The sequence below is a fragment of the Cryptomeria japonica genome, chromosome 3 (assembly GCF_030272615.1).
Source record: "Cryptomeria japonica chromosome 3, Sugi_1.0, whole genome shotgun sequence".
Lineage (NCBI taxonomy): Eukaryota > Viridiplantae > Streptophyta > Pinopsida > Cupressales > Cupressaceae > Cryptomeria > Cryptomeria japonica.
In genome coordinates, this window is record NC_081407.1 from 808,882,764 (window position 1) to 808,910,296 (window position 27,533).

At 38.9% G+C, this 27,533-nt stretch overlaps 1 protein-coding gene across 4 annotated transcripts in view; it reads right to left on the bottom strand.

Annotated features, from left to right (window-relative positions):
• Positions 1-27,533, bottom strand: part of LOC131054353 (uncharacterized) — a 103,908-nt gene that overhangs the window by 65,213 nt on the left and 11,162 nt on the right. For 3 of the 4 annotated variants that reach the window (XM_057988849.2, XM_057988848.2, XM_057988847.2), the window contains exons 3-7: positions 11,408-11,531; positions 10,879-11,272; positions 10,454-10,678; positions 10,011-10,270; positions 6,372-6,580 (exon numbers count right to left, since the gene is read on the bottom strand). In XM_057988849.2, coding sequence (XP_057844832.2) covers positions 6,372-6,580; positions 10,011-10,270; positions 10,454-10,678; positions 10,879-11,272; positions 11,408-11,531 — 1,212 coding nt within the window. The remainder of the gene's footprint in view (positions 1-6,371; positions 6,581-10,010; positions 10,271-10,453; positions 10,679-10,878; positions 11,273-11,407; positions 11,532-27,533) is intronic. The other variant, XM_057988850.2, reaches the window with a different exon arrangement.

The following is a 27,533-nucleotide window of genomic DNA, read 5'->3' on the forward strand; positions in this document are numbered from 1 at the left end:
CTTTTACCTGACCAGGCCCATTCCCGATCTCACCTTTCATTATTAATCCTGGTAGTGGCTGGTTCTTTGCAAACATATAGACCAAATAGGAGGTCATGGTGAAATACTTCTTTGTCTCAAGCTCAATTAACTGAGCGTGGATGTTATCACTTATGATCTGGGCCCAGTCAAACTTAGACTTTCCGGCAAAGACCTGTTCTGTAAAATAGAACATCCATTCTTCAAAGTAGTTGGACTTAGGGAGTCCCATGACTCGGCTAAGTAAGGTGACCATATCGCCATGTTCATTATGAAAGTCACTTCTGGGGGTCTTTTCACAATCCTGGTGCTTGAAGGCCTTTTTTCTTTGAACCATTCTTCGTTAATCAGTGCCCTGCATCGGGCTGGGTTCATATCATACGCCCCCTGTGCCTCGTCCATTGTTGTAGCTATGGGATTATTTGGAAAGGGGATATCAAATGCATCACCGATAGCCTCAGGGGAGAAGTCGGCAATAGTGATATCTTCCAGAAGCACTAATCTGGACTTTGGCTCGTAATGCCGAGCAGCTTCCACTACTAACTCATAGTTCTGGATTGCTGGAGGAAAACCTGCCGCTTGGGCGATGCCACTTTCTAGCATTTGCCTAGGCCTGCCATATGCATTGGGTGAGAAGACCCGATCCCTGAAATCCTGAATATCAATATGGCCAAGGTCGGTGTCACCAATGTTGTCCCAGATGCTCTGGACCTTTGACTCTCTTAACCCTCCTCTCTGATACTGATACTTCATTCTTTCAACTTTCCATGGGACGTCTGATTTGGATGCTCGTGAGGTTTCTGCTGCAGCGGGTGTTTTTGATGATTCTGCCACTGATTTAGGCATTTGTCCTGCACAGCCAGACATGGATTACAAGGTGATACGAGAATGACGATGTGGGTTAGATAATAACAGAAGTGTTTCAACAGACCGAGATTAGTTTAATATCATTCTGGGCTAACAATCCGATTAACTTCAACAGCATCATATTCCTGAAGATTTATGACTAAGCATTCTTACTCTCGAATTTTTTGGGATTAATTTTAACAAAGGCAAAACATGAGAATTTTGAAAAGAGATGCAGTTTCCGGCCAAACCTTGGGAATGAGTCCTAAATTTTGGATGTTCGAATAACGGAGATGCAGACTCTAAGCATTTCAAATTTTGCGTATTTGCTTATTTGATTCACACATTTTAAATGACCGTACGCGATAAGGCGTACTTACCTGATTGGAGCGAATGATGGGTGATTGCCCGACCTTGTTGCGCGGGGCGAGCGAATGACCCTGCAAAATTTGAATCCCAACGGTTATCCTTCCTGTTTAAATTTTCGCGGTTTGGAAGATGAAAGAGGATTTATCAATTTCACATGGTTCTGTGCCTAGCAACCTGAATTTTAAATGGTTGATGGGAGGATGATGCAGTGTCTTACCTCCTTGTTTTCGGATTTAAGAGTTCCTTTCGAATTTTGAATTGGAGGTTTTCGAATCTAACCTTCGCGGGTTTGCTCGCCCTGGCCTCCGCGTTACACACTGTGCCTTCTGCGTTAAAGTTTTGCTTGCTTTTTGGACTTAGCTTTCTGCGTTAAAGCTTTGCTCGGAGCTTTTTGGTCTGGAGAGATGATCGCAATGTTTTCCTTTTTAACTTTCACCTTTGTTGAAATTCGGACGCGGGGGTCCGAAATGGGCGTTTCGCACTGCGTTTTTAAAACCTAACTTTCGCCTTTGAAATTCGGACGCGGGGGTCCGAAGTATGCGTTTTGCATTGCGTTAGAACTCGACTTCGCCCTTTGTTGACATTCGGACACGGGGGTCCGAAATGGGCGTTGCACTGTGTTTTTAACTTGACTTCGCCCTTTGTTAAATTCGGACGCGGGGGTCCGAAGTGTGTATTGTTGTTGCTTTTAAAACCTAACACTTTGCCTTTGTTAAATTCGGACGCAGGGGTCCGAAGTATGCGCTTTGTTGTTGCTTTTTAAAACTTAACACTTTGTGTTATTCGGACGCGGGGGTCCGAAGTATGTACTTTGTTATGTTTTAAAAGCTTAACACTTTGTGTTATTCGGACGCGGGGGTCCGAAGTATGCGCTTTGTTGTGTTTTAAAAGCTTAACACTTTGTGTTATTCGGACGCGGGGGTCCGAAGTATGCGCTTTGTTGTGTTTTAAAAGCTTAACACTTTGTGTTATTCGGACGCGGGGGTTCGAAGTATGCGTTGTGTTTTAACTTTATTTCGCCTTGGTTGAAATTCGGACCTAAGGTCCGAAATGGCTATTCGCCTATATGCTTTAAAACTTAACTTTCACTGAAGTTCGGACCTAAGGTCCGAAATGGCTGGGCAGTGTTATGTTTTAAAACTTTAACTTTTTGGAAATTTCGGACCTAGGGTCCGAAATGCGATTGCCACCTTATGCTTTCAAAATTTTGAATTTTCACCTTCGGACGCTTAAATCCAAAAGGGGGAGCGCATAACGTTTCCCTTTTTACCTCAACTTGACTTTCGCCAAGTTCGGACCTGGGGTCCGAAATGTTTGCATTACGTTAAGCTTTGAAATTTTGGAACAAACTTTCGGTATTTACGCCCGAAAGCCAGATCAGTCAAGAGGACTCATTGGTTCATTATTCCAACGTCGATCAGCTTACGAACTGATCATGAACTCGCTCGAGGAAACACGAGAAACTCTGCTTCGATTCTCGGGATGACGATCAAAAAACTCAAAACTGGAAAGGGGGACCCTGTCGGCGACAGGGGGCGTGTGCAACGCACAACACAATCGCATGTAGGCAACCTTGAATGGACATAGATTTCTAATAAATGTTAAGGACATTAAAATAGAGACACGTTCTTTAGTATGCTTCTACGTTTGATGTTAAAGATATTAACATGGAATGGTTAAGAGATGTGCTTTTTTTCCTCATTATTCCACACTACTGTCCTTTGCCTTAGGCTCGTGGTAATGCTTTCCATGTATATAAATCCAAAGACACAATTTAGTGGGAAACTTCTATCTTATTTTTTTAACATATCTGAACCTTATAGACTACATGCCAAAAGTAAATATAGAAAGATAAATTAACTTGAAACGAAACTCTATTGGCTTCATATCAACCTAAAGAGGTTTGTTTTCTTGGAATTCTTGTGATCCTGACTATTCAAAAGATTTATAATATTTCAATTAGCATTAATATCAAGATTGTTGTTTAGATTATCAAGGTTAGTAGGTTGGCACAAATTTCCTTTTCAGATGCTAACAAAGTGTGATAATTTGAAGCTTCAATTTGACATTGGCCATCAATTTTTAATGACAAGCGGATAGGGTATTGACAATTCTATAATCATGTGGGAAGCAGAAGTACATGCATAACAGTATGTAGACAATGTGGAACTGAAAGTAGAATGATTTCTATCAGAAAGATAAAAATCAGCTTGTAGTGCTGAAAAAAATGAAATATAAAAATATTTTATATCATTAATTAAGGATCGTTTTGGTTATATTCTGTAGAATTAATGTTTTGTGAATTGGTGAAAACTCATTGCTTACACTTGTAAGGGAACTACATTCCATTTAGTCTTGTCATATACACAGAGGTTCAAAAGGCCTGCAACGAGTACAATAGCAGTACATAAATGCTTTATAGATATATAGCATAACATTCCATGCAGGTTAAATAAGTATTAGGCAAACTAATACATGCCTTGGGAGAAGTCATGCCCTAGTCTTGTGAGCTTATCTTAATCCCTCCCAAAGAAGGCCTCATATATTTTCTCTTTAATAATCCAAATAGATTTCAGTAACAACTGTCCCCTTGAAAGGGAATGTTTCTCGTGCTTTGATTTTTCATTGAAACTTGTACCTACAATCTCTCAAATTCTCAACTCAAAGTTCATCAATGTGTTTAACTCCATTGTCCACTTATATGCACAATCAAGGAAAAATTACTTGAATAATAATAGCTAAAATTGTGGTTCAAATAGTTGCTCTCTTCTTTTGTACTAGCAGGTCTTTATTATCTAATTGAAAAATATTTACACTCCCTTTACTATTTTACAGATCTACTAAAATAGTTATCAATTAGAACATTTCAATATCATTTATGATCTTTTGAGATGTGACATTTTGTTTCAAAAGCATTTTCAATTACTCAATCCTGAGCTATTTGATTCAAAACCTATTAAGTTGAACTTTGCAATTGCTTCCTTTGTCATATAACTTCCGTTTCACACTCCTAACATAGTTCTCTTTCCCACTCTTCTAGAAATTGCAAGTATTGTTAAATCACAAATATAAACCAGATGATTCCTGTTTTGTAATTTATGATGTCTTCTTAGCAAAGGAAAACTGTCTTTTTAATGACTTTCTTGAGCCTAAGGATTTTGAGATCCTAGAGGCCAAATTGGATAGTCATGAGGTTATTTGACTTAGGAGGGGCTCTAAACCAGAAGCTTCCTCATTAAAACCTACAACCCTCTAACATAGCTCTATTCGTAGTAGCAAGAGTCATTTGCTACACTTTTTTGCTTGGAACTTTTTACTTAGTTTAGCAATATGAATATAAATGACAAAATCCTATTTTCTACAATTCATGAGTTAAACTCTATATTTCATTTGGTCTCTATATATCTATTCTAAAATAAGTTGTCTTCTTTTTACCTTTTTCTAAAATCCAATTTTTTAAAAAATCTTATGTTTTGTGGATTTTTCCCCAAACAATATTTGCTGTTTGCTGCCATGGTCTATATATGAATTTTTAGATTTTTGGTGAATTTTTTAGCATCATATAGAGCTGGATCTGAGCCATTTAATTCAACTCTATCCGAGCACCACATTGGGATAGAGTGATTCAGCCATTTTTGGTATTAGATCAGTCACACTAGCTGCTGGTTACATTATTTCAGCCATCCAGCTTAAGCAACCAGCCTTTGGAGTGAAGCACATTTATTTCTAGGAGGATATCAATCAGATCTGAGTATTTTGCAGATCATTGACATGCCAAGGATTTGAACTACAATAACCTGGTCACAGCAGATTACATGTATTTATTGTGCACAGATTGCTTGACTAAGGGTGCCAACTTGTGATCGTCGGTGTGAATCAAAGAGGAGACAACAGAGTTTTAGGGAAAACAATCAGTCCCATCATAGCTCCATATTCAACACTGCCAATACCTCACAGCCACTCAATTCACAGCCCTTATAACCTGAGTTGGAATGGCCAGTATCAAAAATATCCACCTGGGTGGTTGCAGCATACAAGCCAGTCAATTGTTTGCAGATCCATGAAGCATTGACAGGAAATTGTTTGCAGATCCATGGAGTTTGTAAGTTGCTTGTTAACATTCGAGTTGCAGATTCTTTTGATAACAAATTCCTTTTATCTACATATATTTGGGCCATATGCTTCTCATCAAACAATCAAATATTTGTTATACTTTCAGTTGTCAAATGTCTCACAGAATCAGTAGATTATACATAATAAATTGCTCTAAATATTGGTCATTGATGTAAAGCATACTTTAGCTATTCACATTTCTCAAATTTGCAAAGTTACAATTTCATGTGAAGGATTTATGCCAGCGATCAGTTTGTGTGGAGTGGTTCGCAGATTGGCTTTGGTTTCATTGTTTGTTCATATCCAAACCCTTTTGATATGGCTAATTAAATTTCCCCTTTTGATTTAACAAAAAATCAACTAAATCAAACCCTTGTTTGGGGAAATTGCAGCTTCCCTGTGTATTGCATTATTTCTAGCTGAATTTGCATTTAACCTCCACAACTGTACATTTTTTTGGCCAAGAGATTTTCATAAAGTATCATGTAAAGTATTCACATGCTGACATTGAGAAAACATTCCAAACTTACCTTTCTACTTAATCTAAGCATTTATAATTAAATATGTTGCACTTTAACTTTTGTTTTTCTCTAATGCTTCACTAACTTTCTACATACTTTCAGTCGAAAAACACTTCATTCCTAGATCACTAGAACAATACTTGTTTCACTCATTAGTACAATATCATCTAGAAGAGGAAGGTAAATTGGACATAATACACTAGTGATATTGCCATATAAAACAACCTTTTCAGTTAAGTAGTTAACCTAAGACATTATGTATCTTCCAACAATAGACTACAGACCAAAGGGAAAGACAGATGAAATGATTCCTTATCTATCCACCAGTACATGCTTTCTAAGTCATGCATATCATGTGCTAAGCTAAACATGATGTTTACTTTACCTGATCCTCAATTTGAATTCTGAAGTCACTTTGTTTTCTTTCTAAAAACACATTTAACAAGTTGATGAAATACAACCACCTAAATGCAAGATGGAAGATTAGGGAAGTTCGATTCAAACCAGATAGATTTTTTGGCCCTCATAGTCAAACTGCACCCGAACAGAATCTCGTGTTAGACCTGGCTCAGGCCCAGTCAGCACACGCTCTTCCATCAATAATGCATTCAATAGTGTTGACTTGCCAACATTTGGGCGTCCCACAATTGCTAGTTGTAAAGGCAACTTGTCATTCTCATCCTGATTTGTATTCTCCTCATGTTTGAAAGTATCTATAGCACAAGCAACAGCCTAATCAAAACCATGGAAACATATTGTGATCATAAAATCAGTTTTCCCACACTCCACAAACAACGCTATTTATATCACTCATGGCAAACAAAACTTGTGAAAATCAAACAGAAGACTAAAGTGTCTAGCCAAATTGGAGTTCACTTTTGTCATGGTGAAACAAATGCAGGCAACGTATAGCCAAAGGAAGTGAACCATCAACTACAGAGGAGAGGTTTACTCCTGTTAAATCAAAAGGGGAAATTTAATTAGCCATACTGTTTGCTGCTTATTTTTCCAGCAAGCAATTAGTTACATTATTTTAATTAATAATATTTAGTTATTTAATTGTATTAGATTAATTAAGTTAGAGAAACCTGATTAATTTAATATAGTTATTTAATTATATTAGATTAATTAGATTAGAAAAACTTAATTAATTTTAAAATAGTTAATTAATTGTTTCTTGTTGGTTAAATTGTTTTCATAAAGATAAATACGGGAAAGGGCCTAGACCCATTACAAAACAGCCAAATAGGCAAGCAGGAGACTCACCAGGAGTGAGACTAATAAGAAAACACTTAATTATGATATTGCTATAAGGATTCAACTGTCTAGTTTTCACGTCAGACTCGTTGACCCATGTTTCATGAGTAGTGATTGACAAGAACCCCTTTCTCATGAGAATGAATGATACACTTAACACTCATTGCATCTAGGTGAAGCATTGGGCCTTCCCAAGAGGTCACCCATCCCAATGCTACTCCAACTCAAGCGCACTTAACTAATGGACTTAACCTTGGGGGAAACTCCATGGTTAAGCACACTTGAATTGGAGTAGCACTAGGATAGGTGACCCATCATGCCTCACTTAAGGCTGGGATTTTATAAATACATAAACAGCATTAAACCTAGGGCCGACCTAGATTAATTTCTTTAAGGAGCCAACCTAGAGTTTTGATAAGGCAAATAAAAATTAAATAAATAAGCCTTTAGTTGGGTCGACCTCATGGAGATGAGTGCCCTACCTTGAAGAAAAATAAAATAAATAAAAATCTGCCTTGGCAGACCTAGTTTAGAGAGGTGTATCTCTTTGGTGAAGAGGTGCATGTGTGGTATAAATAAGAAATCATTTGAAAGTCTTTTGGAGGGCAATTTGTTGAATATCATTCCTATTCAAGGCAGACTTGAGCAGACCTATAAGCAGACTGGTTCAAACCTTATGCGCAGATATTATTGGCAAATTGCTGCAGAGTCGCAGACCTTATGAGCAGAAATTATCAAGTAAAGGACATCAATCAGCATCAGCACTCACAAGAGCAGATCAACTCCTAATATATATATAAGTGATCAACAAAGATTCAAGCATCTACAGCAGTCAATAAAAGAACACAAAATCCAGATCAGGAATAGATCATTGTGAGCAGCAAATATGAACCAAGATCAGACCTATAATAGATCAGATCCAGATTTATTATACCCAACAGCTAATAGCATTAATAACTATCTTTATGGTATATGTTTAGCCTATGCACTAAAGTTAGCATTTACGATATAATCTCTTATATATATGTTGAATGTAAAATACATATGCGTGAACATAAATCTGCAATCATATAGGGAAGGGAAGGAGGTGCAAGGAAGGGGAGTAGTTATAAGATTGTCATTGAAGTAGGCCACCCCGAGTGGATGTCTAATGTGCCTGCCATTGGGGCCAAGAGGCTGAGTGTCCACTCTTGGGCTTGAATAGGTAGATTACAAGGCCCCCCTATTACGATCCCCTCTCCCAACTCTACGATGATTGACTATTGACTTCAAGGGATGAGGCATGAATAGAGAAAGCAGATGCAAGCACCCCACTAGGTAGACCATGCCGAGTGGATGTCCATTGTGCCTGCCACTAGGGCCAAGAGGGTGAGCAACCGCTCTTGGATTTAGTATGGGAATGGCTTCAGGCAGACCTATCATGCTTCCTTCTCCAAACCTTATTGTGATTGAATATTAGGGCAAAGTCTAGGGTAAAACCAAAAGGGAACATTACATGACCTCCTGAGAAGGCCCAATGCTTCACCTCTGTGAGCATCACCTAGATGCAATGAGGCTAAGCGTATCATTCATTCTCATGAGAGATGGGTTCTTGTGAACCACTACTCATGAAAGATGGATCAATGAGTTTGACTTGAAAACTACACACTTGAATCCTGATAGCAATATCATAATTCGACTTGTGGCAGAAAATATCTCCTAATTATCAAGAAAACATGTGTTCGTTAAATTGTTAGCTTAATGCATTTATTCAAATTTCATATAAAAATCCAAAACAAATTCATGTAATTAGATCAATTCATTTAACTAGATTTATTTATTCATTTAATTTAAATTGTCTGAAAAGAACAAAATAATATCAGCCATTCAAACATTCAATCAAACCATTCAGCAACTTAAAACCAATGGTTCATTTTTTAACAGTAGCTCAACATCAATGCTCCAAAGTGCATAGAATTAGAAAATGGGCACCAAAAAGTCATAGCCTTAGCCAAGCCATTATGATATGGTAACTTTCTCACCCCCAAACTTTCCTACAAAAGGGTAACAAATTCAACCAGGAAAGTTACTGCCTAGAATAGAAGTGTCCCAGGATAACCAACCAAGTTGGAAAAATCATCAACACAAATGACAATAACACAGAAAGGAAATGTAATTTCTGTATATATCAACAAAAGCGATGACACAATTTAATATGAAACCTAAGAACCATTGCCAATGAACAGATAAGACAATAGCATCCTTTATCTTCCCCACCATTGCCCAAAAGGCACAAAACAATTCATCTCTCCAAGTTTTCAATGGAAAAAAGACATCATGTCAAGAATGCTTGAGGTGTACAAGACATTCTTTTAAATTAGATGAAATAATAAAAAAATCTAATTCTAATGTTTGTTCTACATCTAAAAGATGCATAGCCCTTAGTAAAATAGCAATAAAAGAAAAGCAAAGAATAAATCTAGAATTGGAGTAAAAAATTTAAAAAGAATGATAAATTCTACCCCAAGACAATATAATTGAAACTTTTGCTCAATGAAAAACACTTCTGCAAATACATAAAGTAAAAGATTACTATCTGAACCAAGAATATTGTCACCAGACTATTTGAGTTAACAATTAGATGACAATTACTAACAGAATGAATGAGCTAACCTCACATTTGGGAACAACTAGTTATCGACTGAACCGAAGATCCTCCCAAAAGCTCTCCTTAGCAATTAGAATTGAAAGAAAAAAAAAATCATATATGCACGCAAACAGTAGAAACAAACAAAACCCTCAACGAAATCAAGAAACAAGCACTCCAAACCATAACCATGAATATGTAAGGCAAAGAGGCTCTAAGCTGATGATCTAGATGATAACTCACAATAATGATAGGTTTACCTCTGATGTGTGTCATTGTATCCTCCAATTGAGGACGAAGAGACTCATAAAGTTCAGCCATGCCCTCTCCAGTTTCAGCAGATATTGGAATAGGATTCCCAAAACCTAAACTATGAGCTTCTCCCATAGATGCCATCAGAACACCACTGGTATCATCATAAATTGCTTCAGCTTTATTCATTGCTAAAATAACATGTAGATTTGATGCATGTTTCCTTAGCCATTTTGCAACCTCCATGTCTAGCGGATGGACTCCATGTCTGTGAACACCAAATCATCAAATTTCTAGCAGCTCAATTAAGAAGATAATAAAATTGATTTATCAAAAGAGAAAGCTATAATACGATGGATTGAAGAGAACACAAATTCATTCAGAATTGTAATTATGCTGAAAAAGAACTTCAATGGTCCCTTCTTTCTAGGGTAGGTGTGGATAAAAGGACCTGCCATCAATTAGAAATATAGCCATGTGAGACCTTCCAAGTACATTTGCTGTCAATATTGAAGTTCTTGCAAGAACACTTCCTGAAGTTGCTGCCATCTCTAGACCTGCCGAGTCCAATACACTGAATCTTAAGTCCCCCAATTTTGCAACTCCTTCACGAAAATCACGTGTTACATGACCATCAGGTGTATTGTAGACAAGGGCTTCTCTTCTCTTTATTAGCCTGTTGCAGAGTTTAGATGGACAGCACATATCCAGAATCAGCTAACATTCAACTGTATTAACTATAATGAATTGCAAACAGACGTAATATTTTTAGGCATCTCACATTTTGTAATAAAATACAGAGGATAAATTTACCTTCAAAATTTACAGAAAATGTTTTTCTACTTTCAAAATGTATTCCTCATTCTTCAAATGTACCTGTTAAATAAAGCTGATTTTCCTACATTTGGCCTTCCAATGAGAACTACGGTTGGAAGCATCTTAACTTCAACTCTGTCAAATTCAGGCATTGAATCAGACAAATCAAGATCAGTGGAATCGTCTGTGTTGACATTTTCACCATGAAGCATCCCCTCTTCAATTTGTGCATCAAGAATTGCTTCTGTACACTCCTCAGGTCTTATGGAAGCACTCAGAAACTCCTGGCTGCCTGTTCTTGTCAGAGAGAAATCTGTTCTATTTGCTGATGAATTGCTAAAGCTTACTAAGGAGATCTTGGTCCACATGACAGGAAAATTTTCACTCCAAACTGCCAAAAAGGAATTCTGAACATTTTGGTATTTAGTTGGGCCAAAACGTTTTGAGAATGACCCTGCAAGAGATATCAAATTCTTTTGAACCTTTTTCAATGCTTCAATATAAACTACATATCCATATGTTTGTCAGGATGCAGGTTATATATAGTCAACCCTTAGGATAAAGCAAACTAAAAGAAAGTAAACTCTACCTTGAAGGGTGTGTGCATTTTTTATTAAAGGTGAGACTCGTGGTCCAAAACCTGTTTGTGCATTTTTTATTACGTAAACCAACATCTTTTCCCTTGTGATATACCATGGTAGCTGATTAATTTTCTGCAGAAAGATCAAATTAGTACTGCTCTAAATTAATTTTCAAAACTACTAAATCAACACACAAGTGGCATCTTGCCATGCAAAAGTTCTCTTCTGATCTAAAAAGTGATACAATCTTTCAGCAGGAATTGCATAAACAATAATATGAAGGCAGGTAATCTAAAACCACAAATTCAAATGATTAACCCATTTATGTAAATCTGAATTATTGAACAATCTTGAGCATAACACTGCTGCAAAAACGTCAAAACTTTACAAAATAAATATTTGCCATTTTCCTGAAAAGTTAGTTGAAAATTTGAAAAACAAAATATCAATTAGAAAGTCTCATTAAACCAGTGATTGGTATTGTTGGTGTCTGTTTTATCATCTGCCAAACATTAGGATAGGATACCCGAAGGTATTCTATCCTCTCCTGAAAAATCACTACTGATTCCAAGGTCTATATGTGCGAACAAGCGACTTTAGTGGAATAGCTTCTTGGGTAGTGTATGCTGAAATTTCAAGGGGGACTTACGTTTGACAAGTATCTTGAACTGCTGGACTTAGATGGATTTAACAATTTTAGGCTCTTCTTTTTTGGGGAATTTTCTGGGATTTAGACTTTCAAAAGAAAAGGAAAAAGAGATAGGGTTTAGGAAGGCTAATCTAATCCTACGAATTCTGAAGACGGTGTCAATTGGGTGCTCTCGGGAAACCAAACCTTGCTTCGCCACAGTAGGGACAACTACACAAGGCCGGTGCAATCTTCAATGGGTTGTGCTTATGATCGAGATGTTGGGATGCACAGGGGATAGGCTCAGACTAACTTTGCACGGTAGAATGGAAATCATCCATTTACCAAAAGTATGAGCGGAGATACACCATCAATTGACACTTATCAAATCCTTCATTCAAATTAACAACAATGAAAGCAAATCTAAATTAATTCTAACTAAGTGTTGAGGCAATTGAAACCATGCAAATCATTCAAATAATAGAGATTACAAAGCAGCGCACATGCAATATATTATCTGGAAATGACCTTAAGCAACAATACATCAAAAACCTCACCCTTGTCAAATGAGAGGAGGCAACCTTATATAGTTTCTCAAAAATAAATGAATGGCCGAGATCAAACAGTGATCAAGGGCCAAGATTGAAAGTCCTAAACCCTAATTAGGGTTTCCCGAAATACTATCAGTTCAAGCAAATGAAAGAGTGACAAGTGGCGTAGATGCTAATTTTACTGAGGTGAGTGGCCACTTTCCTCTTTCAGAGATTCAACGTATATGGACACAATGAGCTTGACCTCCTCCATGGTGACACTTGGCAAACCGCAAATCTGGAAGTCGATGAGGTCCACATCATCGATGCATGTGGCAAGGATGCCTTCCCACTCCACTGCTTGGGTGAGGAAGTTGTCATCGATGGAGAGGAAGTTTGCAATCTTCGAAAGATCGCCTTTGTTAATCATCCCTGAATCTCGGAAGAAGCTTGCCTGAATCCTGGCTCTCAGGTTCTCTGCTTGTAAATGCTTCTCCCTTAGGCTTTCCTTCTTCCAGATCTCTGACGCCACACGGAATACCTTGCCCAGGATCTCTCTAACCCTTGCCTCTATCTCAAAACACTTGGTCTCGGATTTCTTTAGAACCTCAATCCGAGTGACCAGAGCATAGTACCACGTGTCGAAGTCGTACCTGTCTCCTGTCTGTATGATGCCTGCATCCACTAAGCTCCTCTTTGACATGCCTCGAATAACCTTCAGGTGAGGGAGTATTTCATTCTGGATTTCATCCACTTCTTCCCAATTGGATGCTAGATCCTGGATATGATCAATCAACAAAGAAGTTGCCTCATGTGCCGATACTAAGTTTTATGCCAGGGTGTCAGCACGTATCAAAGCGTCTGAAATCCATTCCTTTTCTTGAGTGTATGATCCCTTCATATCATCATAGTCCTTCATTGATCCCTGCTGAAGAGGCTGTGGTGGAGTAGCCGGGACCTCATGGTTGAGCAGGTTGGTAAGATGGAGAACATACTTCTTCCATTATTGGTTCTCTTCTTCCACTTTCTTCCTCTTTTCCTTTTCATGAGCCAGCCTCGTCTTTAGAACGTTGTAGGAGTCATCAAAATATTGGATCTCCTGGTCCTGGGCAGGCTTACCCATCTCTATGGTGGTAATCTTGTAATCATCTGCGGTGACATTGTCCCTAGTCTTCCCTTCTTTGGGCACTGCTATCTGGACTGTCCTGAATCCAGCAGTGTCTCTCTGAATCAGGGAAAACTTCCTGGCTAGTTTGGGCGGTTTAGCTATAGTGGGTTCATTCACCTTCTCCAGGAATGCTGTGGTGACCTCCTCGGTTGAGTGGGCCTCCTTGGGAACCTTGGCCTTTATCCTTGCTCTCAGCCAATCCGGAATGGTTGATTGTTCTACAGTGTTCCGATCAAACTCATCATCTGCCTCTCTTGGGTTCGCCGGTATGCCATCCAAGAAGGTTGTAGGGGCTTCAATTTGCCCCCTATCTGGAGTTCGGAAGACCTTCTCCACCACTTCCTCAACTGGCTGGGAAAGCACTCTTACTTCATCATCAATCACATAGATGTTCATCTCTTGCTCCCCAATTGTACTTTGATCAGGCGCAATGGAAGCAGCACTTAGGATGGAGTGACTTTCGCTGGATTCTCTTCTCTCACCTACAGCCCTTTTCCCTGTGACCTTTGTGGAGCTTCCACCCAACTCCTTCCTCTTTCGAGACCCAACACTTTCTGGATTCCAAGCATCACCGACGGAGGTACAAGGATGGACGGGCAAAGTATCATCTACTCCCATTAATTCATAAGTTAAAACCACACCTTTGGCCTTCAACTTTTTTGTCTTTTTAGATGCCCACCACCTTGAGTACTCAACCACCGACCTCATGAGATCTGCTAGATCTGATTTTTCTCCCTCTGTCCAATCTATCAAGACTAAGGGTTCATTCTTCATCTTCTCAAAACCTGGCTGCTGAAGTTCTAGGCTTTCTTCTACCTGATCGGCAACTTTGAATACTTCCGTTGCTCTCACCATACTCAAAGGAATTCTTGACTAGAACCTCTTCTGGATCTCGAAACTATCCGCTGCATTGGCCCAGTAGTCTTCTAAATCCAGTCTATGCTCAAACGTTGTCCCTTCGATCTTCCTTATCCTATGGAATGGATCGAAATCTTTTCTTGCCTTGTATTGATAGAAGGGATACCAGGCCAGTTCTTTCTCAGCGGTGGCTGCAGCCTGTGATGATGGACATGTTTTTAGCCCATTACCAATTGTAAGTGAGGACGTCCCTGCCTTCTTCTGCTTATCCCTTTGAATCACTATATACTCCTCCAATTGTCTCACAACCTCGAGCAACACCACTCGGTTGGTAGGGTAAGCTGGAAGCTTGTATGGAGGCCCAGAGAATCCCTGAATTCGGAGGTAAGTGAACTTTGGATATTGGATGTACCAACACCTGAACCGACTGATGAAGTCCATAGACTCTTGAGAGAGCCTCTGGTGCAGGCCACCTTGAAGGGTCCGGGTAATGTGCATCAAGAAGGTATCATTCACCCTTTTGAAATGGAACTTCTCCTCCATGTGGAGCTGGGGATAGCAATCATATACTGGAAATTGGTTCTCCTTGTTCCCAACTTCTCCTCTGCAAGTGAGACCTTTGCACCTATAGGTCCTGGCTAAAGAATAGAACAAGTAAGAACTCATGAAGAAAGTCCTATTCGCCTCCAGATTCCTTAGCTGGCTGTCTAGGTTGTCGCTGATCATACGGGCCCAGTCTATCATTTTTACTCCGTTGATTATTTCATTAATGAAATAATACATCCAGGGTTCAAATGGAGCTCCCTGAGGATTTCCTATTATTCTATTGAGCAGGACAATCATGTCCCCAATGTCCTCCTTGAAGTATGCTCGCACTAGGCTCTTCCTCTGGAGTTTGGAGGCACCCTTCCTCGGCTTGTCTAGCCAGGAATGGTTAACCATGGCATCATATTCCTCCAGGTGGTCGTGGTACAAACTGTCAGCTTCGTCCTTTGTCATATATACTGCATTGTGGTACTCAGGGATCCTGAAGGCCTCTCTGATGGCCTCATCGTTGACATTCGCCAACACTCTTCCATCAGGTGCAACGATATCCTTACTGATGGGGTTGTAGTGTTTGGCACATTCAACTACTAGTTCATTGCACTGCATGGTGGGGAGGAAGCCAGCAGCATGCACGATACCACTCTTCATCATTTTTCACGCAATGGTGGTAGGCACAAGGTTGTCTAGACCAAACATTCGCTTCTTAAACTCCCTCAGATTGATGTGTCTGAGGTTGGTGTCGCTGATGTTCTTCCACTTTGAAGTCATCCTCGACTCTGGAGGAGCATCTTTGTCTACCTAGAATTTCATAATGTATAAGGCCTGCAGGCAAACAATGGAAATTTTAAAGTTAGAAAATGATTTGCAAAGTTTTGAAAATAACGGGGATGTGAAATGGCTAAGTGTTGGAAAATTTTCCATTTTTTTTTTTTTTATACTCATACTTAGCCATAAAAATCGAATTTTCACCTTAAAACCCTCAGTCTTAAGGCCGGTTGAAGTTACCATCAAACGCTAAAACTTTCAAAAAATTTCATACTTAACCAAAAAAATATTTTTGTTTTCAAAAAAAATTTGAAAAAATATTTCTTAAGTTCTTGAAAATATTCAGAAAAATCCATGAATCTGCATTATGAATCTGATTTCACCTTCAAATGTGCAGAAACAGGGCTAGAAATCTTCTCGAAAATATTCAGGAAAATTCAGCAAAGGTTAAATAATCTTCTCACGCCTTGATTATCTTCCAAAAATCTGCAAAAAATCTGGTCTAAAGCAATTATCCAGCTTCCAAAAATGTCAAAATCCTTGTCCAGATGATCTTCGAACTGAACTTTTATCAAGCTTTCCTTAGTAATTTCAAAGTTGTTGATGTAATAATGAAGTATTTGTAGGTAAGGTTAAATTCTCAAGTAGAAACCTTTAAAATATACTTCTAATTTCATCTCCAGTCTTTTTAGAAAGTTTTTTGTCATGTTTCCAATTTTGAAAATATCTTCCAAAAGTTTCCATTTTGGTTTATAAGTTCGAAATATTAATTAATCCTCCAATATTCTTCTCTGGAAACTTTCTATTTTGGTTGAGGTTGGAAAATATCTGACAATCCATGAATTTCCCTTTTTAGAAACTTTCCATTTTGACTTTCAAGTTTGAAATCTTTGTTAATCTTTCAACATTCTCTTCCAGAAAACTTTCTATTTTGGTCTTCGAATTCGAAATTTTGAATAAGTTTTATGACATCATGCTGACTGTTTGACTTTTCAATGTGTAGGTGGAATTTCTTTTGAATTTTGAATTTCCATTTTCAAGTTTTGGCGCACTTTGCCAACCTCTCCAAGGTATGGCGGACTTTGGCTAGAGCTCCTTCATGGCCTCCATTAAAGTGAAAATTTGGCTAAGGCATTGGGGCGGACTTTGACCCTTGCTCCCACATGACCTCCATCAAGGTGGGGCAGACTTTAGTGTTAGCTCCACCATGGTCTCTTTTAAAGTGAAAATTTGGCTAAGGCATCGGGGCGGACTTTGAACCTTGCTCCCACATGGCCTCCTTCACCTTGGCGGACTTTGGTGTTGACTCCTCCATGACCTCTCTCCTACCTTGGGCGGACTTTAGACTTGGCTCCTCCATGGCTTTCTTACTTTGGGCGAACTTTGGTGGCCTCTCCCCTTGTGAAGATCTTGGGCGGACTTTGGTGGCCTCTCCAGTATGGTCTCCAACCTTGGCAGACTTTAGACTTGGCTCCTCCATGGCTTTCTTACTTTGGGCAGACTTTGGTGGCCTCTCCCCTTGTGAAGATCTTGGGCGGACTTTGAACACATCTCCAGTATGGTCTCCAACGTTGGTGGACTTTAGACTTGGCACCCACATGACCTCTCTAGCCCTTGGGCGGACTTTAGACTTGGCACCCACATGACCTCCATCAAGGTGGGGCGGACTTTAGTGTTAGCTCCACCATGGTCTCTTTTAAAGCGAAAATTTGGCTAAGGCATTGGGGCGGACTTTGACCCTTGCTCCCACATGGCCTCCTTCACCTTGGCTAACTTTGGTGTTGACTCCTCCATGGCTTTCTTACTTTGGGTGGACTTTGGTGGCCTCTCCCCTTGTGAAGATCTTGGGCGGACTTTGAACACATCTCCAGTATGGTCTCCAACCTTGGCGGACTTTAGACTTGGCACCCACATGACCTCTCTAGCCCTTGGGCGGACTTTAGACTTGGCACCCACATGACCCCTTTAGCCCTTGGGCGGACTTTGAGGTGTGCTCCTTCATGGCCTCCATCAAGGTGAAAATTTGTCTAAGGCATTGGGGCGGACTTTGAAGGTCCCTCTTCATGACTCTCCTAAGGCATGGCGGACTTTGGCCTTAGCTTCCACATGACCCCTTTAGGCCTTGGGCGGACTTTAGACTTCCCTCCTCTTGCTTGGGCGGACTTTGGTGGTGCTGGCCATCATGGCCTCTTCAACACATGGCGGACTTCTGGCTTGGCACCCATGTGACCCCCAAAGGCATGGCGGACTTCAAGGTGAGCACCCATGTGACCTCCCAAGACATGGCGGACTTCAGGGTGAGCACCCACACAGCCTTCTAAGGCATGGCGGACTTTAGACTTGGCACCCACATGACCCCTTTTGCATCGTGGTGGGGTTTGAACCTGCAAAAATACTTCAAAACCCTTGTTAGCCAGACTTAGAATAATTTTCAAAGAAATTTCAAAATTTCACAGTTTAGTCTAATTTAATCAGATTAACTTGAAATTTGAAATCCATGCCTAGGTGGATCATCTGAAGCAGCAAAAAGCCTAAAATCTAGGGATTTAGCTTTTTAGGTCGAAACTTGGAATTTTTGAGTTCCGGTCGAAGCAGGTCAGTGGTGCAAGTGCAAACCCTAGATTTGCATCCCGAAAAAGCAAAAAAGCCTAAAATCTAGGGATTTAGCTTTTTTAGGTCAAAACTTGGAATTTTCGAGTTCCGGTCGAAGTAGGTCAGTGGTGCAAGTGTAAACCCTAGGTTTGCATCCCGAAAAAGCAAAAAAGCCTAAAATCTAGGGATTTAGCTTTTTTAGGTCAAAACTTGGAATTTTCGAGTTCCGGTCGAAGCAGGTCAGGGTGCAAGTGTAAACCCTAGGTTTGCATCCCGAAAAAGCAAAAAGCAGACATCCCTAAAAAATAGGGAAAATTTTCTAAAAATAGCCATACCGGGGATTGGGCTAAAAAGGCAAAAAACGAAACTTCCTAAAAAATAGGAAAAAGCAAAAAAAAAAGCAAACTTTCTAAAAATAGAAAGTTGTCCAAATTCGTCCAAATCAATTGCGATCTTCGTCCTTTGGCCTCTCTAAGCACTCTGGTGGTGTTCACACTTCGGAATCACATAACTTGCAAAAATTAACTTTCAATCGTGAGGGCCTGAAATGCTCTGAACTGGACAAGGCTTGGTGAAACTGCAGCAAAAGGTCACAGGATGCTAACAAAACCCTAGAAAGCAGGAAAAATCAGAGGGTCCCCAGTAGCAATGGGGCGATGTGTGGAAAAAGGTCACAATAGGTATGAACTCTCATATCACAGCAATTTTAGAGGACTCCATACAAGAATGTCAACAGTTTGATATGGCAAAATTATGAAAAATCAACATATAGTACGTCAAGGTACCATGCACCTTTAGTTTAGGTAAAGCCAAGCAAAATATTTAAAATGGGGCATGGAAATTCTCACACCGCACATTAAAAGAATATTCAATGGAGTCATTCAAAATGGATTTCCAACAAATTGGACAACAAGTGTTGTCATCCCCTTGCATAAGAGTGGTGACATCAACAATCCCTTACATTATCGCACTATAATGATCAATCCTCTTTTTGGTAAACTCTTTGGGAGCATGATAGAAAGACGAATCAGTACTTGGGCTGAAAAAGAGGGAAAGAGGGTGAAAGGGTAGGCAAGATTTAGGCCAAAACATTCCACCATCGACCATTGCATTACCCTCAGACACTTGATTGAAAAGGTTTGGGACAAACAAGGAGGTGAGGTCTTTTGCTGCCTTGTTGATTTCAAGAAAGCTTTCAGCACGGTACCTAGAAGTAAACTATGGAGTAGAATGGAAGAACTAGAAATTCCAGAACATTATAGAGCTGTTGTAAATAGGTTGTATGACCAAGTTTGGGCCAAACTCCAAACCAAACAGGGATTATCAGAATGCTTTGGAAGTGACATTGGGGTCAAGCAAGGCTGCCCGCTTTCTTCTACCTTATTTGGGTTATACATTGACAAACTAGAGGATTGGATAGATAAGTTTGGCGGAGGGGGAGTTCGTTTGACCAATTATGTAATAAAATTGCTCTTATATGCTAATGATCTTATCTTAAGGGCAAAATCAGCATCAGATTTGAAGAAACACTTGAAGGCCTTAGAACTTTTTTGTCATGAGGCAGGGATGCAAGTAAACAATAGCAAAACTAAGATCGTGATCTTTACCTTGAAGAGGAAGAAGGTTCATAGGGAAATTGTTTTTGAGGGCAGCCCATTACAAATGGTCAATGAATATAAATACCTTGGCCTTGATTTCCACAATAAACTCAGCCGGATGGAAAGTCTTATACTCATTGCAAAATAGATGTAGAAGGGCTGAGCTATGGGACTGGAAAACTAAAAAGACTCTTTTTGGCTTTCTTGTGGTTCCAATGATCTTATATGGCTGTGAGGTATGGGGCAGCAACACTTTAGAAAGTAAATGGAGGCAGATAGAGAGATTGCAAAAACACTTAATCACAAATAGCCTCAAGATTAAATCATGCGTTCCATACGAGACTATTCTAGCAAAAGCGGGGGCTTTTCCTATTGAGGCTGCAGCTATGGTCCAGTTACTAAGTTATCTAAAAAGAATAGAAAACATGGAGACATATCGTTGGCCAAAATAGCAGCGGAAGAGAAGCTAGAAAGAAGAAAGAAAACATGGATGAAGCAAAACATTAAATGGTTGAATAAATGGAGTATTAGCATAAGTGACTACCCAAATAACAAAAAGGAAATAAAAAAGTATGTGCAAGGAAAGTTTAGAGAAAACATGTGGACAAGACAACTTGGGAGAAAAAAGGAATATTATATCAAACATTTCAATCCCACGCATGACCATACACAAAAAAATTACATAGGAATGGATATAAAATGGAAAGCAAAAATGTTAATTGCTCAAATCAAAACTAGTTCACATCAACTTAGGTGTGAAACCGGAAGATGGATGATACTTTAAAAGGAGTGGGCAGATGGAAAATGTAGATATTGCAACCAAGGGGTTTTGGAGACAGAATGGCACTATATCATGGAATGCCCAACTTACAATGGTATTCAGATCCACTACATTGACACGCTAAATGTAAACACCTTGAGCAGTTTATTTGAAGAAGAAAAGATAACAAGGGTCACAGATTTCTTGATCAAGTTACACAGTTTAAGATCCAAGATGCCAAAGGAAAAGGAAAAGGAGGTTTAGCAGATTGCTCTTTGGTTTTTCCATACTCTTCTTTGCTGGCTACGCATGGGTCACATAGGCTGTTTGGCCTCGTGGACGTTATTAAAAGCATTCATTGATTCATTCTGGAAATTCACTTTTCAATGATTACAGAACACATCAGCCTTACAAGAATTCAAGCGTAACTCACAATTCCCTGATAGTTAATAACTTAATATTGGTGCCCACTAAGATCTATGTTACATATTTGCAGTATAGCATGTGTATATTTTCTTTAAGGGACTTTCCATTCCTGATAGTTTCACCAATCATGTAATAATATGTAGATGAGCTACTTTTTACTACATTATCATTTTCTATCTAAGACAAGCTCCATTAGTAAACGTATTTGAAATATGCTTTAGACTTTTTATAATAAATAACAATATGTAATGACCCCACCTCCTTTACTTCAAAAAAATGGGTATATTATTCAAAAACAATGGATACATGCCAATTCCAGACATAATGAAAATGGGAAAGCCAACTTCATTGTCAAGAGTAATTAGCCAGTGCCATTTAGGGAGGTTAGGGTGGCCACATCATAATTTCCATTGTACAAACTAGGAAAGAATCCATTTCAACTTCTAGATCTAACAAGTCTGCAACAGTCAACAATTGTCAACATTCCAAAGGGAGTGGCTTGAGTTACGCCTCAAAAAAGTGTACTTCTCAAAGGAACCATTTTGCTGTCTTTTGTTCTTGAGGGTCTCCTACCTAAGGGTAGAAATAAGACTCAATAACTGAATAATTATGGCCCTTCTCTATCTGCCCTTACATTTCCTTCTTCCCAGCTGGCATGTAGGCTACATCTTCAACATATAAAAGGGAACAACCATATGCTACAATCCCCAAAGAGACACCATCTTCATTGTCAAGAGATACTAGCCAGTGCCATTTAGGGAGGCTAGGGTGGCCATATCAGAATTTCCATTGTACAAGTTACAAAAGAATCTATTTCAACTTCTAGATCTAACAAGTCTGCAACAGTCAACAATTGTCAAAACTCGGAAATTTTTTGCCTCAAAAAAGTGTCATTCTCGAAGGAACCATTCTGCTGCCTTTTGTTCTTGCTTGAGGGTCTCCTAAGGGTAGAAATAAGACTCAATAGCTGAATAATTATGGCCTTTCTCTATCTGCCCTTAGATTTTATTCTTTCCAACTAGTATGTAGGTTACATCTTCGACATATAAAAGGGAACAACCATATTCTACAATCCACATAGAGACACCATAAAACCACCCTCTCCCAACCCAAGCCACTCAACAAAAGAAATTATGATACATTGTATAGGCGACTAAACAATAGTTGGTATTTGCACAAACTTTTTTTAATGACAAATTTCCTTCTCTCATATCCAAGCCAATCCTTCTTTTCTTATCAATAGCTAATATAACATGCTGTCGCATCTTATTGGAACTTAATTCTTCAAGCTATTACCATGTGTTCTTATAGTTTATGATACTTTGGGGCTTAAACTCCTTGGTTGATTACCTTGCAATTTCCTATCATGTTGCTTGCTTTTTTATAAGAGTTGCTTCTAAACCTTATCTTTTGTTGTATTTTTTGATATATTTTTCAGTTCTATAATGTCCCCTTTGGGGATATTCTTATATTTTGCCCTAAAACCACATTTCCAACTAAAAATAAGAAATGTAATATGGTTAAGACTACAAATTTACCAATTCAAATGTTTTTTAACAAGGTAAATCCTGGTTTAAGTCCTGCACACAATATTAGCCACTTGGAAATTGACATTAAATCATAAACCAAGATAACATCTATTTTCTCTAATCATTGGTATGCATCATAAAATCATATAACCTTCTCATATTAGATCTAATTAAGGCATTAGCCATTCAAATGTGGATTCCCATAATAACCTTACTAGGATTTTGTCACAATAACCGCAATCTAAAGGTTGGTCACCCTTTGTACTGCAAGAGCATGGAAGGTGGGCCACCCTTCCATCCCTCAGTTCACCTTGGAGGCTGGCCGTCCTCCTTGTTCAAGCTCAAGAGCATAAATGGTCGGTCTTCCATTGCACCTCTTGGCCCACGGGCATGGAAGACTGACCATTCATTCCCTCCCAAGGTGGCATACTTGATGGGACCTCAAACACAGGCACTCCCACAAGCATAGCATTCATCTCAAGGTAGCATACTTGGGTTTCGTGAACTTGGAAGGCTGGCCATCCTTCCTATTTGCAATCTGTTTCTCTAAATTCAAAATAAGTTAATAAACAAATCCTTCATTATATATAATTAGGAGCAACATTTAGATCACTCACGATATTCAATAATTGCTGCAGATAGTACTTATTGCATGAACATATATGCACACCTATAATTTAACTTATTTCACATAAATTATCTTTAATCTATCGCCGCTACTGAATATTTACTTCTGCTATTATTCCAGATCAGCTCACTTATTCTCTTCTCTCTTTTGCTCATTCAATGCCTTCTATAAATGAGGCTTCCTTCCTTTTGTACCCTCCATAATGGAAAGGGCCATACCTTTTTGTCTTGAAAGGATACACCTATTTGCAATTGCTACCCTTTTAAAGAGTCACAACTCTTCCTCTTAACCGCTGGCTTGAACCTTAATTATATTTTATTATAGGAAAATGCTGCCCTAGATATTCTTTAATCCGTTCTTTAATTGACTTCTTAAAGAATCACTGCTAAAATGATACCCTTAGCTTAGAACTTAATTGTCCTACTTGAATGAATCGCTGGTCTCTTGTTTCATTCATCCAGGTTTCAGTTTAAATGCTGCGATTTGGTTTTTAATAAGGGTGTGACTACTTTTAGATTGGCAGGGGCATGACAGGTTCCTTTGACCTTCTTTGGTCAATTGTGGACACTAGTATGATTTGTTTCTTTGCTACTACTATTGATAAACAAAACATAAGTAAAAATTCATAAGAAATTTTCAAACTACAGGTACAGAATGGAGTCTTTCCACCAATTAAAAGCGCTTGTAAGACTAGCACTCAAATATTTATGGCATCATACAAATAAATATGGCATGCCCTCACTACTTCATACTACACAAAATCAACAAGCTAATAACTAAGCTATCACTTCAGGTTTGGTTGACCTAGGTTCAGTACGGCTGTACAAAAAACATTTAAAATATTAAAAAAAAAGCCATAATTTGCAAACAAAAAATATAAAACTAACAACAAACTCAACTAATAATTGACATTTCAATGCCAAATGTCAAAGGATAAATCAAAATGGTTTATATTTATGGCATATGTTCAAAATAGAGCAATAGACAATGGTCAAATTGCATCAAGATATGCAACTAGACATGAAAATTCAATATCAATCATAATATTACTCTTCATTGGAAGCATAAACATCATTATTTGATTTAATAGACCCACAAACAACACCAATGCCACTCTTCCTAGCTACACCGTGCACATCTTGTGTAACAGTCTCATGTCCCTCATTGTCAATAAAGACTAACAAAATTTGTGCAATGGAAGCCTCCAAGTCAGAATGCTCTAGCATAACGCCCAATGCATTGTCAACCCCTCATTCTAATAAACTTGCTTATTTGAGATGAGGTGCAAGTTGGCATGCACATACACCAACATTTCCCCGTTGTGCTTAAGTGAGTGGATAAAATAGTATGTACTCCAATCTCCTCCAGTTGACAAGGCGTTGTTGACGTGTATTTTGTACACCATCATACACAGAATAAAATACCAATAGGCATCTTATCCTCTCTTGAGAAAATAGTCTCTAACTGCTGAAGATACGCATAAAGGATCAGTTAGGTAGACTCCAAGGTTCTTTTAGTAGGGTCTCTACGTGTGGACAAGCTTCCAGCGGTATGATGTGATTTGCTGTTTCCTCCAAGGGGCCTTACGTATTCTGAAAGCTCAAGATTTTACTAAACTTAAGAAACTTTTCAAAAAATAACAAAAAAATAAAAAGAGTAGGGTTTGAAAGAGGTCTAATCTAATCTAACCCTAAGGATGACTTAGTATGGACAAGACTTGGCAAGATTCAACCAACTTCAATTTTGCCATAAGATAACAACTCAATTGAAATTAGTGCGATCTTCTAAGGTAATAAAATGATATTCAATGCATCAAAGATCAAGGACACTACCACGAAGGTACATACCCAAGATGCAATAATGATTGAAGATTAAGGGATTCAAAGTATTCTCCAGTCGACCACGCAAGGCGTTCCTACAATCAGCAAGAAGCTAGTGGTTTGGATTACGAATCCTACCAAAGATCAAGTCTCACACAATGTCCTTCAAACTAACAAGCTACTTTGATTGAGCACAATTCAAGTAAATCAAACAACCATGAAGATAACTCAAGAAATTTGCAACAAAACACCATAACTTCAATATTTCATTGATTTCCAAATCATCATGTACAACAATTGCTTGAATTCCTCTCTTCAAACTCAATCTTGCTAAAATAAAATTGCTTCTAGCTCTAATCTCTCTTACATCAACTATTGACTATTACACTATTAACTATTATCAAATGAAATGAAAAATGGGGGTATAAATAGCATCCCCAGTTACAATGAAAGGTCCAGATTGAAAGTAGATCAACGGACAAGATCATGACACCTAAACCCTAATTAGGGTTTGTTACAAATGGCCTCCTTTTTACTGAACAATATTAAATGCATAGCCAAATATTAAATTTTGGCACAAAAACCTAGGAGACATAAACCAATGAGAAATAAGATGTCATGTCATCTGTAACAACCTTTCATCTAGAATCTTATTCCCTTTCCAATTCTCTTTCTTAGCATATGCAATGAATCTTGATACGATTCCTTCGATTTCTGCAATTGGAATCTCGGGAAGATTCTTCACACTCTCTTCTAAGTGGATGACCTGATCGAATGCATCTAGAAGAGCTACATCCCATGAAGGTTCAAGTTCCTTCGTCCTTTCAATCAAGAGCATGGTGGCAAACATCTGATCATACTGCTCATCTGTAACATTTGCGTCTTTGCAAAAGATGACCTTGATTCTATCCTCTAGTTCCTGCATATCCACATCTGTCTCGACCTCGATCCTTCTGTCAAGAATGGTACGAAGTACCTCAAATACTCTGTCCTGGATCGGATTGATCACCTCCTCAACTTGGCCACATCTAGTACTGATGTCTTCGAAGAAAACATTCTTCATATGGAGTAAGGTTGACCAATGAAACAAACTGTGAGGTTCTCCATCCAAGATCTTCTCCTGCGCTAAAATCTTCCTTGATGTGTGTCTAATAACTTTCAAGACAGGAATGATAACGTCCTTGGTATGGGCAAATGCAGCTACTGTTATCATCAAATTGTGGATCATCTCAAGAACCTGGATAGCTTGATGAATAATCTTCATCATCCTTGTTACAAACTCTACAGCCACTGTATGAGATCTATCCATCCAATTACTTGTACGTTGGACCATGTTCCTGAATCTTTCTGCTTCATTGATTGATTGAAGCGGCAATGCTTGCACTGGTGATCTAACTGGATCCTGACGTCCCAAAGGTTCATTGATGTGACTGAAATATGTCCTCCATGCACCGACCTCTCTCTCAAGCTTCCTATTCTTCTCTATTTCTTCTCTAAGCTTGTCTTTCAATGCTTCAAATGAATCGGTAGCATCATCTAAAGTCTGTTCTGCAGTAGATGGTCCTAACTCAAAAGTCTGTATATCATATTCCTCTGCTAGGATCTCACCTTCATATTTGTCTGCTGCCGGTGTAGCTATCTGCAGTTTTCTGGATCCAGTCTCATCTCGAATCATCTTGGACATCTTGGTAGCCTTCTTCTTTTCTGTTACTTCATGTGAGCGTCCAACAAGGCTCTCCAAATCAATCACATTGTCCTCGTCCTCTACTACAATCACCTTGGTTAATCTTTCCTTCAACCAATCTGGGATAATCGATCTGGTTTCTTGAACTTGAATCTCTTTATGCACTATTTCTTCTTGTCTGGAAGGAGATGTTATTTCATTGTCTTCTTTGTCTTCATCTAACTCATAGTCTTGGAGAGATCCATCTGGTGAACCATGTTGTGCCTGTCCTTCCTCCTGCCTATCGTTCTGTACCATCGACTCCATGGATTCTTCAACTTGAATTGTTCTCTTCTCAGGTCTAGAAGAAGTACCGGATGATCGATCTCTGTTAGCCTCTTGTTTCTTCTTGGAAGACTCTCTCTTTCCAGGTCTCTCTTTCCTCTTCGAACCTCTTGGATGGAGATTGCCCTCACTGGCACATCGAAGGTTACCTTCACCTGAATTCCTAGGATTAGGATTGCCTTCACTCACACTAGCTCCACCTTCGGCAGGTTTCTCTTCCAAAGTGAAAGTCATGGTTATGCCTTGTTCTCTCAACTTCTGATGTTGTATGTCAACCC